General features: G+C 43.5%; 1 protein-coding gene across 1 annotated transcript in view; it reads right to left on the minus strand.

Moving 5' to 3' along the window:
• Positions 1 to 14,161, minus strand: part of LOC126188395 (odorant receptor Or2-like) — a 60,467-nt gene that overhangs the window by 12,363 nt on the left and 33,943 nt on the right. The window contains exons 5-6 of the mRNA XM_049929996.1: positions 11,729 to 11,831; positions 2,200 to 2,301 (exon numbers count right to left, since the gene is read on the minus strand). Of these exons, the coding sequence (XP_049785953.1) occupies positions 2,200 to 2,301; positions 11,729 to 11,831 (205 nt within the window). The remainder of the gene's footprint in view (positions 1 to 2,199; positions 2,302 to 11,728; positions 11,832 to 14,161) is intronic.

The raw sequence follows: 14,161 nt of genomic DNA on the forward strand, positions 1-14,161 counted from the left end.
CAACCGCCTCAGGCCGTAATAACGGCCTTGATACGCCTGGGGATTGAGTCAAAGAGAGCTTGGATGGCGTGTACTGGTACAGCTGCCCATGCAGCTCCAACACGATACCACAGTTCATCAAGAGTAGTGAGTGGCGTATTGTGACGAGCCAGTTGCTCGGCCACCATTGACCAGACGTTTTCGATGCTGAGAGATCTGGAGAATGTGCTGGCCAGGGCAGCAGTCGAACATTTCCTGTATCCAGAAAGGCCCGTACAGGACCTGCAACATGCGGTCCTGCATTATCCTGCTTAAATGTAGGGTTTCGCAGCTACCGAATGAAGGGTAGAGCCACCGGTCGTAACACGTCTGAAATGTAACGTCCACTGTTCAAAGTGCCGTCAATGCGTACAAGAGGTGACCGAGACGTGTAACCAGTGGCACCCAATACCGTCACGCCGGGTGATACGCCAGTATGGCGATGACGAATACACGCTTCCAATGTGCGTTCACCGCGATGTCGCCAAACGTGGATGCGATGCAGCATCAATGCAGCGTCAAGGGTAACCGCAGCCATGGTCTTCGAGCAGATAGTCCATGCAGCTGCAAACGTCGTCGAACTGCTCGTGCAGATGGTTGTTGTCTTACAAACGTCCCCATCTCTTGACTCAGCTATCGAGACGTGGCTGCACGATCCGTTACAGCCATGCGGATAAGATGCCTGTCATCTCAACTGCTAGTGTTACGAGGCCGTTGGGATCCAGCACGGCGTTCCGTATTACCCTCCTGATCCCACCGATTCCATATTCTGCTAACAGTCATTGGATCTCGACCAACGTGAGCAGCAATGTCGCGATACGATAAACCGCAATCGTGATATGCTACAATCCGACCTTTATCAAAGTCGGAAACGTGATGGTACGCATTTCTCCTCCTTACACGAGGCATCACAACAACGTTTCACCAGGCAACGCCGGTCAACTGCTGTTTGTGTATGAAAAATCGTTTGGAAACTTTCCTCATGTCAGCACGTTGTAGGTGTCGCCACCGGCGTCAACCTTGTGTGAATGCTCTGAAAAGCTAATCATTTGCATATCACAGCATCTTCTTCCTGTCGGTTAAATTTCGCGTCTGTAGCGCGTCATCTTCGTGGTGTAGTAATTTTAATGGCCAGTAGTGTGGTTGACTCACAGTGCTTCTGTTGTTAATCAGCCGACGGTTGCGCAGAATTCAAGTGATACTACAAATTATCGTGCAGTCGCACCTTCTGAATATGGTTTACGTATTTGGAAGGTCAGGTGTGGGGGGATGGTGTTACATACGCTAGATAGTTGTTATCATTAAGCAAATGTTGTAAACATTGCAATGGTAATTTATGTTTAAAAAAGTGTCTGTACTGCAGAAAGGCGACTGTAGATGACGATGCAAACAGTGAGGGAGACTGGATTTCTAACCTAGGCGCCTATTGTTCGTGACAATGTACTGCCAATTGAACTGTATGAGTTATCTTCGATTCTGATGCAAAGATTCTCTTCCATTCCACCTATACTTCAAGTCCTTGCAACGATATTGTTCTGACATAAGCGTGTTTAAGTGGCATGATTGGTAAAACAGTCACCACGGACAGTAGGTGTCCCATTTGGAGTTAGTCTGTCTGTTGCAACTTCTAGCTTACAAAATAAGTGAAAACAGTTCCAATAAACATAAACTGTATTTAATATAAACTGTACCACGATGAGAGTATATTACAAAAGAAAAGTTTGTAACTGGTCTATGATACCTCGTGACAGACGCTAGAGTCTTTAACGGCCCGAAGAACTATTAATTTTAACTATCTGTGGAATATACAGACACGAGATGGAAAACATATTATGGTCCTCATACTACTTCTACATTCTATAAGAATATTTTGCACGCTCTCTTTATCAGCTTATATGAGTAACCAACATGTTTACAGCTCAGTGTGAGTCAGTGACCAGCAAGTACACAGACAAGAAGTAGGGGAGAAAATGATACCGGTACACCATGTACCTTCACCCATAAATCGTAGGGTGCAGGCGACACATCTAGAAGCAGTGAGACGGATATTAGTGGTATTCTACGTGTAATAACATTTCTTAAGTAACGTCTTGAATTGGACAGATATCTGTTTTCTCAGGCTGTTAGGGAAGTAACGCCAGTAACTTGTCCTCGATACTGGATATACGTTGGAGAACTTACCTCTGTCAGGACATCGTTCCCAAACCAACAGTAGAGCAGTAGCTGCTCTGCTATGGCAGCCAGGTATGAGCCGTACTTGAAGACCCAGCCAGAGTCTGTCTTCTGTATGTACATGGAACGACACGAGTAACACACGCTTGTGTTAAATCTGATTCAATATGCACATGCAATTACTATAAATTGATCTTAAAGATGCTATCATAGTTCTACAGATACATGTAAATGAGTTATAAATGTACAAGTAATGACCATCGAAATTTATTTTCAAATACACTCCTGGAAATGGAAAAAATAACACATTGACGCCGTGGTGTCAGACCCACCATACTTGCTCCGGACACTGCGAGAGGGCTGTACAAGCAATGATCACACGCACGGCACAGCGGACACACCAGGAACCGCGGTGTTGGCCGTCGAATGGCGCTAGCTGCGCAGCATTTGTGCACCGCCGCCGTCAGTGTCAGCCAGTTTGCCGTGGCATACGGAGCTCCATCGCAGTCTTTAACACTGGTAGCATGCCGCGACAGCGTGGACGTGAACCGTATGTGCAGTTGACGGACTTTGAGCGAGGGCGTATAGTGGGCATGCGGGAGGCCGGGTGGACGTACCGCCGAATTGCTCAACACGTGGGGCGTGAGGTCTCCACAGTACATCGATGTTGTCGCCAGTGGTCGGCGGAAGGTGCACGTGCCCGTCGACCTGGGACCGGACCGCAGCGACGCACGGATGCACGCCAAGACCGTAGGATCCTACGCAGTGCCGTAGGGGACCGCACCGCCACTTCCCAGCAAATTAGGAACACTGTTGCTCCTGGGGTATCGGCGAGGACCATTCGCAACCGTCTCCATGAAGCTGGGCTACGGTCCCGCACACCGTTAGGCCGTCTTCCGCTCACGCCCCAACATCGTGCAGCCCGCCTCCAGTGGTGTCGCGACAGGCGTGAATGGAGGGACGAATGGAGACGTGTCGTCTTCAGCGATGAGAGTCGCTCCTGCCTTGGTGCCAATGATGGTCGTATGCGTGTTTGGCGCCGTGCAGGTGAGCGCCACAATCAGGACTGCATACGACCGAGGCACACAGGGCCAACACCCGGCATCATTGTGTGGGGAGCGATCTCCTACACTGGCCGTACACCACTGGTGATCGTCGAGGGGACACTGAATAGTGCACGGTACATCCAAACCGTCATCGAACCCATCGTTCTACTATTCCTAGACCGGCAAGGGAACTTGCTGTTCCAACAGGACAATGCACGTCCGCATGTATCCCGTGCCACCCAACGTGCTCTAGAAGGTGTAAGTCAACTACCCTGGCCAGCAAGATCTCCGGATCTGTCCCCCATTGAGCATGTTTGGGACTGGATGAAGCGTCGTCTCACGCGGTCTGCACGTCCAGCACGAACGCTGGTCCAACTGAGGCGCCAGGTGGAAATGGCATGGCAAGCCGTTCCACCGTACTACATCCAGCATCTCTACGATCGTCTCCATGGGAGAATAGCAGCCTGCATTGCTGCGAAAGGTGGATATACACTGTACTAGTGCCGACATTGTGCATGCTCTGTTGCCTGTGTCTATGTGCCTGTGGTTCTGTCAGTGTGATCATGTGATGTATCTGACCCCAGGAATGTGTCAATAAAGTTTCCCCTTCCTGGGACAATGAATTCACGGTGTTCTTATTTCAATTTCCAGGAGTGTATAATGACAACTATTGAGTCTTCTGATACAGTACAAACTCAAAGATGTAGCCTGAGTGCCGCGCGTTATTAGCCGAGCGGTCTTAGGCGCTGCAGTCATGGACTGTGCGGCTGGTCCCGGCGGAGGTTCGAGTCCCCCTTCGGGCATGGGTGTTTGTGTGTTTGTCCTTGGGATAAACTTAGCTTAGGGACTGATGACCTTAGCAGTTAAGTCCCATACGATTTCACACACATTTTTTGTAGCCTGAGTGAAAAGGACGAACTGATTTGTATGAATAGAATCATAAACTAAAATGACAGATTAAATTAGAGCTATGGAACTTGCTGTAATAGACTCTTTCCATTCTTCCCATCCATAATACACAAAAATTTGTTTCAATTCCCTTTTGGAATCCATTCACGTTACTCACATCGGCCGAACATTTTGTAGCTCATATTTGTTCGCATATTGTTTACTTATGTGCAAATGAAACAAGTCTATATTTCATTTTTTCCTTAATCATTTTCGAGGGTGTCTTTTTGTATTCCTGCGAATTAACATGCCTTTGACCATTTTGAGGTCTGTTTCTTCTGAAATGTGAAAATTGCCTTAATCTTTGGTAATGGGAAGTTCATCCATAAAGTCGGTGGAAGCTTAATTGTAGACATGACTGGAATTCGAATCAAATGCGCGGCTTCTATGAATTATGTTATTAATGTTGAACTACCTGCTAAGTAAGTAAAAATTTAATATTAGCACTGGTTCCTCTCATCTCAACAGTTTCTACTGTTCGATGTTCTTGTAGTAATATAACTTGCATCAGAACTGGTGGTAAGTTTAAAGATATCTGCTACACGTGAAACTTACGCAGGAGCTGTTATCGGTTGAGTAAGGAACAGGAATCAGGCTGACATAGCGTCCACGTCGAGGTCACTAGGGCCGTGTGCTGATCACGACTGCCGTGGAGAGAGGCGGTAATGGACACACGTCTTAATGCGGAACGAAGAACTGCTCTCGCTCGCTGTTAAAATTTTGCTTGTGCAACTGTTTGTTCTAGCTGAGAGCGCTCTCACGGTAGCCTTCAAGTGAGCTGAGCAGTTCTTATATTCTGGAAAATGACGTCATTTGAGTGGTAAAGTTGTCTTCACACTAGCCGAGGTTTCGAAATGTGTCTAATTCTTCGTTCACTGTCATATCACACGTATATGCCTTGACACTATTTTCTTGTGATTTCTTGGGATACACGCTACTAATACAGTAAGTTTCGAGTATTAATAAAGCAAACTGCCTCAATTATTTGAAATGGTCATCTTTCTTGATAGATGCTACACTGCTAAAACAACTATTAAGCTTTGTCTTCAGTCGGTTAATTACTAAATGAGGTCTTTATCATTTCATAACAAACGTGGTTTCAGCCAGAAGAGCAAACGATAATAGATAGTCTAATATCACTGGTATGACTTTAGATTCGAAGATCGTCACTTCACCAGTTCCTCACTATTTCGTTCAATCTGTTCCACATGCAGGCAAGGCTTGACTCCAGACTCATCATTCCTTGTTATTTCCTTTAAAAAATGAAGCACTTGAATAATCCTGATAAAGTAGGAAGTGATTTAAAGACATTAAATTCCTAGGCAGAGTAGGAACCGTATTGTTTTGCGACGCACTGTGGTAAATGTTATTGATTTATAACTCAATTAAATTCATTGAAATGAGATGATTGACACCGATGACTATGAATTTAGTCTAATGCAAAGTCCATTTCCCAGTATCGTAAAACATATCTCACGAACATAGACATTCTTTGGCAACGCAATTTACATAGACTGGTTCAGTAGCATGGTTTTTTTTCCCTGTAGGGAAAAGTAATGTACCTTGGAAAACTTTTCAGACTTCCGCCTTTATCCAGCACTTCAGAAGAAGTTTATTACATTTTCTTAATCCGTTTTGAAATGATAGGATTCACTTCATGTGTGCTGCAGCCACTTTATGAAACTAAGAAAATGTATGCTCTGGTAAAATAAGGTTTCCCAATTCCTAGGATAAAATGTTCACTTCAAATTTAAAAGTGTTGCAGTCGAGGAAATCTTGTCAATACTGCATTTAATAGTCTATGTGTTACACTATAGCTCTAGTACAATTATACAAGTATTGTTGGTGGTGCCTTTAACTGACACCCCATATTTTGGCGAAAATACATGTTTAAATTAGGAGGTATGCATAAAACATGGTCCGAAATTGTGCTGAACGTACTCTCCGAAAATTATTTCGAGCAGTTACTTCAAGAGCCCATTCGAATACTAAACGATTATGGAAACACACTTGACCTCTTAGGAACGAATAATTCTGAGCTTACAAGGAGTATCACACAGGTGTGTTGGTCCTCCCTAAACACAGGAAGTAGCAAGACGAGCATTGGGACACCTAAGCGCTGGAGCACAATAGTGGCGACTGGGCGGTATTGTAGCCGGACGGGCAGGATTATACTTTGGAAACTACGAAAATCTTGGACGCAGCTCAGCTGAGAGGAATGAAGAAGCGTCACCTTGGAAATCATGCAGGCTGGGTTATTTCCACGGAGTTTTACTTAAGACTAAAATATGGTTGGTCGGCGTTCGGAAGAATCTGTAGAGAGGGAGAATATTTCGTGGTATCGGGAATATGATTCATTTTCGGAATTACGAGGGTGGGGAGCCGAGCCTTGCTGGGAAGCCAGCAGTGGAGAGAAGAGATCTTCCATTATGAGCGCCCGTGTGTGACGGTCGCTCGCTATCAGCTTTGTTGGTACAGACGGACTTGCTGTCTTCGCTCTCAGGAGAGTTTATAGTTAGAACAGTTAGGCACTGTACTGTTGCGAACATATACAGGTTGGAAGTCGTCGTTGAGTACGCAGCGTTCAGTAATTGAGAGCACTTCTTCTGCCTATACTTACGTTGAGACGTTATCGGAACTCCGTCCTTGTGGCTGGGAGTTTGCGTTTCTCGTCTGTAGAACACAGAGAGGATAAGACAGTATTAGAGTATATTAGTCAGAAGACTACCTTCTGCCATCCTAGTCTTTGAAAGAGTTTTTTTGTGGCTGGAGTTCTTCCATCGTCGCAGACGAATACGAGAACCATCACTTCGACGCAGAGGATGCAGTACATACGGTGATATTGCTTCGGCTTATTAGGGCTATAAAGCTAAACAGCTGTGATCACGTTAGCTTATTTCCACTGAGGTTCCACACCACCGTAGATCATCTTTGAAAATACTGTCTTCTAATGTTTGGTACATAGATGATGTCAGTCATTTCGCGTTATTGATATTAGGTCGCGCGGTCATAATAAGGGGCACAGCTGGGCACTTGATTATTAGTTTTAGTTAGGAAATATAGACAATTGTACTTCAAGGGTTAATTTGAATCTGTAATAAATATATTAAACAACAACGTTTATCAGATAGTAGTATTAGTTGCCTTAAACATTCATTTATGTTGATGTTGTAATTTGTATCACCTCCCTCTCATGGGGTGGGAATGGGGGTGCAATTCATTATGCACAAATAGCTACACTACAGTCATCCAGTTGTAAGATGGCAAGAACTAAGCCCCTTACATGAAGTCATTAAAGATCACCTAACTCACGTTGAGCCAATAGTAGGGCTGAACAAAAATGACTGGCAAGGCACAATGCATCGTATAGAGGGTATAGTATGGACATATTGGAATAATTAATGTTGGGTGATGGTTTTAAAGTAATTCACACAACATGAAAAACTTTGTGGAAACGCATCGATTTACTGGAGGCTAGTTTATCCCAGGGAAGTATACAGAGTGACCGTGGTCGGCCAGCGGGGGAGTGGCGAAGGGGTGCGACAATAGGCAGCTTAGGGCGGTGCAAGCTCTGAGAAAGTGGTAACGGGGCACAGCCTCCAGTTGCCTTAAGATGAGTGACAGTGAGTCGGTGGTTGACCCCATGCTGGTGTACTGGGAAGCAGATGGAGAACTTGTACGCCTGTTGATAAATGTTCATCATCCCGTTTTCAGTGATCCTGCGAGAAAGCTGTGCAAAGCTATGGTGGAGCGGTCAACAGAGGTCAAAATATGCGTGTTAGTGACTATAGCAACTTCACGCTGAATTCACGATCCGCAGAGCCTGAAGTAAATCAGATGAAGAGCGACATAATGAAATACGTAGGACCAAGGAATTTGAAGTACTCTCCTGGGAGTCAGAATTCCGGAAAAATTGGTGTTTGTGCCGATGCTAACCTTGATGGGTGGCACGGGAGGAGCTAAATAGCAGAAGTTGAGAGGAAGGGAAATTTTGTGGGAATTTGTTCACTTCCCAGAGCAGGCATTGGTCAGCGCTGGGAAGCAACGCATAATTAACGTGACTTGCGCTGCAATTGGCGTAAGTGATTTTGCTGGAGGGGAAACCGAGGCGAAGAGTGGACTGTGAGAAGTCTCCGTAGAGGTCTTCCATTCCCAGCTTGCCTACAGTGCGGACGTGGCGTTCTTTACTCAGCTTGCCTGAGAAAGAGTGAGCATCTCTGCAGTTTAGGATTTAGCAAATGGAACGATTGAGCTTGGAGATAGGAAGTTTTGGTTCAGCTATGTACTGAGCAAGATAGCTAGGAGTGAATAGACGAGCGCAGCCTTGCAGCACCACGAGGTCGGCCGACGTCCGCACAACGACACTGCTCCACCACGCTGAATTCAGTGATTTGCGCCTGCTCTGGCCAGTGATTAATTTGTTGGATCACGTCAGCAAAGTTTCCACGAGGGTTTCATGGGCCGTGTATTGTAGAATTCTTCTCGCACTTCGCATTATGCCTGGGTCAGTCACTAGTAATTACTTTTGATTTATCGCGCTTTACTCCATGCAAACGCAATTTATTACCACTGCCTGTTAGGAGAGTCATGTAATGTGATAATTGAAGGTCGTGAGTTAAAATAAATCTGTGCTAATCGACTGCATCTGTTTTCAATCAAGTAGTTGAAATCCCAGGTCACTTTCTTAATTAATTTTATGTTCAACATTTGCATCTGGTGTTCAATAGCTAAATATAACATCAATGTGCACCCCTTTTTAATTAAAAGGGATCAATTCTGAACCAATTAATGTCAACACTGCCACCGCAGTTCAATCAGGAGTCACAGGGCCTTATTACTTTCTTAGCATTATCCGACATTGCGGCAGTTTTGCAGTCTCTATTGATCTGTTAGTCAATTAGCTGGGGTGAACACACGCCAAAACCAGGTAAGTGACGGGTGGGGTGTTACACAGTATTTGATGTGAGCACTTAGTGAAGCGACCTGCCACAAAATTTGCACATAACTTCAAACATTTACCAGACTTTTTCTCTCTGACACTCCATACAAAATGATGAAAGGAAAAATGTTTATCGCTTGCTAAATTTCGCTGTGCCTGCAGTAGAACTGTCGCATCAGGCATGACGTTTCAGTTTTTAATTTCTTTGCTACTAACCCTATTCGCAGCATAGTTTGTAGACAGTATTCACATGTGTCACTGAATGTACTTGATCGGTTTCAGCCAATCTTGGTACACATATTTCTTACTATCTGTGGTGATAAGAACCAACAAACTCATATTGGGGTGTGGTTGATAATATGAAAAAAATTCTAATAGCTCTAAGCACTATGGGACTTAACATCTGAGGTCATCAGTCCTCTAGACTTAGAACTACTTAAACCTAAGGATATCACACACATCCATTCCCGAGGCAGGATTCGAACCTGCGACCGTAGCAGCAGCGCAGTTCCGGACTGAAGCGCCTAGAACCACTCGGCCACAGCGGCCGGCGATAATATGGAGACAGAAGGGGAAGGAAGGTATGGACAGACAGAGGAGAGGAAAAAGGAGATGTATACACATAGGGGAGGGGGGGATAAATGGCGAGAGAGAAATGGTCAGAAAATAGTAGAGGAAAAATGGACTGAGAGAAGTGGAGTGGATGATGGATAGGGAGAGGGGAGTAGAAAATGAACAGGAAGAGGGAGAGAGGGGAAGGAGGAGATGGACAGGCAGAGAGGGAAAGAAGAAATGGACAGAGAGGTGGAGGAGAAGCAGGTGGGATTAGAGGGATTGATGAGGTCATGAGGATGGAAAAGGAAATGGAGAAGGGGAGGATGAGGTGGACAGAGGGGGAAGGAGAAGATGGATGGGGGGGGGGGAGAACTGATGGAATGACAGAGGGAAAGAAGCAGATGAACTGATAGGCAGAAGATAGCGGGCGTGGAGGAATTGCACTGAGAGAGGGGCAGTGAGAGATGGGCAGAGAGAGGGGAGGAGGACATATACAGAGAGAGGGAGAAGGACTAATAGAAGAGTGGCACAACTACACATCTGTACAGCGTGGGTACTCAGCTAGTAGTACAATAAAGCTTCCTGGGACGAGCACAGTTTTTAATACTTTCGACGCAAAGGGATTGTTCTTTATAGGTTAAATCAGTCGGAATACATACAACTGTGGTAGCAACAATGTATGAGTCAGTTATTTTCCGTGACTAGCTCTGCCATCTTAGGAAAATAAAACACGTTTAGTTTTTGCGGCCTCTGGAGTGACCGAAATTATGAGCAAATTATCTTATCTTATAGGAACTCTTGAGCTGATTCAAAAAGTGTTCTTGGATTTTGTGAGTCAGCCAGAGTTATGGCGAATTTAATACTGTGATTGATATTTATTAATATTAATTCACTTGACGCATTTGGGATTCAGTTGTATGTGCAAAACATCTTTTGTCCTCGAAGACTAGCTGAATATAATTTACTTTACAAAACATTTAATTGAATGTCGATATTTCACAACATATTGCTTTGCCAATAAGAGATAGAAATTTGTAACTTACCAATAGGTTAGGTGTCATAATTCCTCAATCATTTGTTGCAGAATGTGGAGTAATGAATTCATCTGGTTTGAATATTTGAAATAGGAATTTTCTTACAGGGTTACTAAACAATTTCAGAAGGACTGTATTGTATTTGCGGAATCGGCACGCTCTCAGTAATGTCGTGCTGTTGCTAAAAGCAATCTTATAAATAACAAAAATAGAATTCACGAAAATCAGTTTACATTAGGATCAAAGAGTTCGTTGCAAGGTGTCGCGATCGAGTTGTCTTCGGTAATCGGTAATCAATTACTTGCATTATATCTCGCGGTCTCTTGTCTTGTTTGCGTACAAAAATTTTTCCAACCTGTTGCCTATTCTTTACTCTCGTCCCCGAACGTGCATGTAGTACAGTTTGTGTGTTTATTTTTGTAATGTAATGGAGCGTAGTGTGATGCATGGATATTTTAAATTTAAGACATTCGGAAATCGAAGTTTTGGTTGTTGGAGGAGCGGTATTGGGAAAATGTTGAATGTGGCTAGTACACTTGTCACGGAGTGTGTAAAGTGTGGGTGCCTAGGTGTTCAGATTAGATTCACGGGGAGGATGAGCACAGAGTAAGGGGGAAGAGGACTGCATGGCGTTATTCTGAAAATCTTCTGGTGGACTCTTGCTCTACTATTTCCTCTATCAGTGTAAGTAGTAAATTATTTGTTATGTTTACTTGTGAATTTATGATTTACTTTTCTAATTTGTTTTTCTGAATACTATAATTTTCTTATAATGTCGATATTGTTTTAATTGTTTATTCAGATTATCTTAGCGTTCTTCTCCGGAGATTGCCTTGTCATTATATCCTATTAGCCCAACACAAGGAGACTCTCATGCGTTCTTTGTTTTGGATATCGAACGTTCTACCAGGCAACACCAGCAATTATATTAAACTGTTTCAGTATACACACAGACTATTCAAGTTACAATGCTGTATCAGCAGATTCCTTGTGAGCGTTGTTTGCTACGTGCTTACACCAGTGGTGGTGACGAATGCGGTGGCGCTGATGGTGACCACGTCAGCCAGCACCTGTCCAAGCAGTATGGGTCCCAGCAGCGTGCTCAGCTGCTGTACGCATCTGGAACAGCACGCGAAACTTTTCGGTCCCCTGACAGGAATCACTTACAAAGTTTAAAAGACTAGTGTTACAATATTTACAAGAAACATGAAATCGTATGTAGTGTAATTCGCACGTTCGAATATTCTATGACTATCTGAAATCTCGTGTACAGAACTAGACAGTAACTAACATGTATCATGATCTAGGAAAGTATAATTTTAGGATGCACGGCTCCATGAACTTAAGCTCGTAGAGAATTCTTTGATATGTCAAGCATGGAATTAGTTTTCTCGTCCCCGAAAGAGAAGGAAATCCCACAAGTTATAAGACATCGCAAAGCATAATCTGAGAATGAGTGCTTCATTGAAGTAAGTTTTTTAAATAGATACCCCTAAACACATCTGATGCCTTTCGAGCTATTTGTAGTGATCAGTATTAGCAGTACTTTCCGTTTGTTGAAGTTTTCACTTGTGTATCAAATACATGCAGTGTTCCCAGTAGATCATATTTTTTTCATGTTTGTCATTCCCTGTGCGCTTTTCTTTCCTTTTGAGTGACCGAAATTGTGCAGAATTTCTGCCATTAATCTTTAGCGTTCTCTAATATGGAAATTCCACCGATTTTAATAGCTTTTAATCGGTCGTATGCCATGTTTTATATGCTGAAATTTTGAAGACAAGTTTGGAGAGTACAGCAAAAAATGGACTTCACCTTCTTCTAGAAGAAAAATGATCCAATCGTCATCAAAAAGTTGTGACATCTGCAATGCTTACAGTGAAAAGTATTAGACGCCCGCTCCAGTCTGTTTTTATAATGTTGCGAATAACAACTGCCATGCGCTTCACAGTGGTTCCCAGAGTGTAGATGTAGATGTAGGTGCAGATGTAGCTCTCTCTCTCTCTCTCTCTCTCTCTCTGTCTCCCTCTCTCTCTCTCTCTCTCTCTCTCTCTCTCTCTCTCTCTCCCTCCCTCTGTAAGTACCTGTTATACATTGTGTAATAGGTGTAAGTGCATATATTTTTATATGTGGTACCTTAATATGTATACACAGCTGTGTGTTGGTTGTCTTTTTCTCTATGTCAGGCAGTCTTTCCGAAAAACTCACATAATTTACTATCCGATATTTTGTGCATGATCGTAACTGCAGCACTAAGTGGATTGCGCCTGCGTTATAGCCTAGCCGTTTTGAGTCCACGCATAAATATTTCAACACCTGACATGCTGCCCAAAGAAAATTAAGCAAAAATGGTTTGTACTTGCCACGTATACATGGAGGTACCGACCAACCTCTAAACTAGTTACTCCTAATAGCTGTAATTGTTAGTCCGTAAATACAGTAAACACTGATACAATGTTGTTCTGTACTCTATCCTCAGTCACCAATAAATACATCTTTACTTACACCCATTACAACACGTATACGAGAGCCAAAATTGGTTGATATGTGTTTTGCCATTCTTGGCTTCCCTTCTGTGTTTCATGTGTGGACTACTCTATTAACAGATTGACGGATCAACGGAGACGTAGTAGATCTAACATTACGACTCCTTGTGTGTTATTTACTATATGTAATAATGTGAAATTTGAAGCCAAAGTTTCATATTTGTTGTGCTTATTTTGTGCAACAAATTCTGGACTTTACGTTCATCCCAACCGAAGATCATCAAATTTTCGGCAAAGAATAAATCATTTCAGTTTGGGTTACCTACGCCACAATATTGTCAACATAATTACAAGGTTCATCCGGAAAGTAAATTCCGATCGCGTCCAAAGATGGCGTGAGTAATCTGATAGGGTTTGACATGCGCAGGAGTAGAGAGGAGGTACGTGGGAATAATGTAGTGCAGTTTCAGTCTTGAAAGAGCAGTGGTTATACCACATTGCTAGGATAAAATGGCTGCTCTGACACTGTCTCTTGCCAATTGGAGGTTGCTGTACTTATCCGATTTTTGTACGCTCAGAAGCAATGTCCACCAGAGGTCCATCAGCAATTGTGCCACGTGCATGGACATGACATTATGAGCGACAGTATTGTCAGACGATTGTCAGGGTAAATCGCTGAAGTTGTTAAACTTCAGCTGTCATTTATTTTGCACAATTCGCTACAAGTTTCGGGTAATGACAATTATCAAGCTCAACCGGCATAAACGGCAGGTAAGTTAAACCACAACTTGAACAAAAGTAAACTCCTCTTTTAAGCCCACCATAGCACTCAAAAAATTTCTGACAATAATAACTGTATACGATAATTTTCTTCAAGAAGCAAGTCCGCGTCGACAGCTGGTAACTACAGGAACCTCGCAATTGGCAGCAGACAGTAACAGAGCAGCCACATCGACAGCTAGTGAC

The sequence above is a fragment of the Schistocerca cancellata genome, chromosome 5, assembly GCF_023864275.1.
Source record: "Schistocerca cancellata isolate TAMUIC-IGC-003103 chromosome 5, iqSchCanc2.1, whole genome shotgun sequence".
Taxonomy (NCBI): Eukaryota; Metazoa; Arthropoda; class Insecta; order Orthoptera; family Acrididae; genus Schistocerca; species Schistocerca cancellata.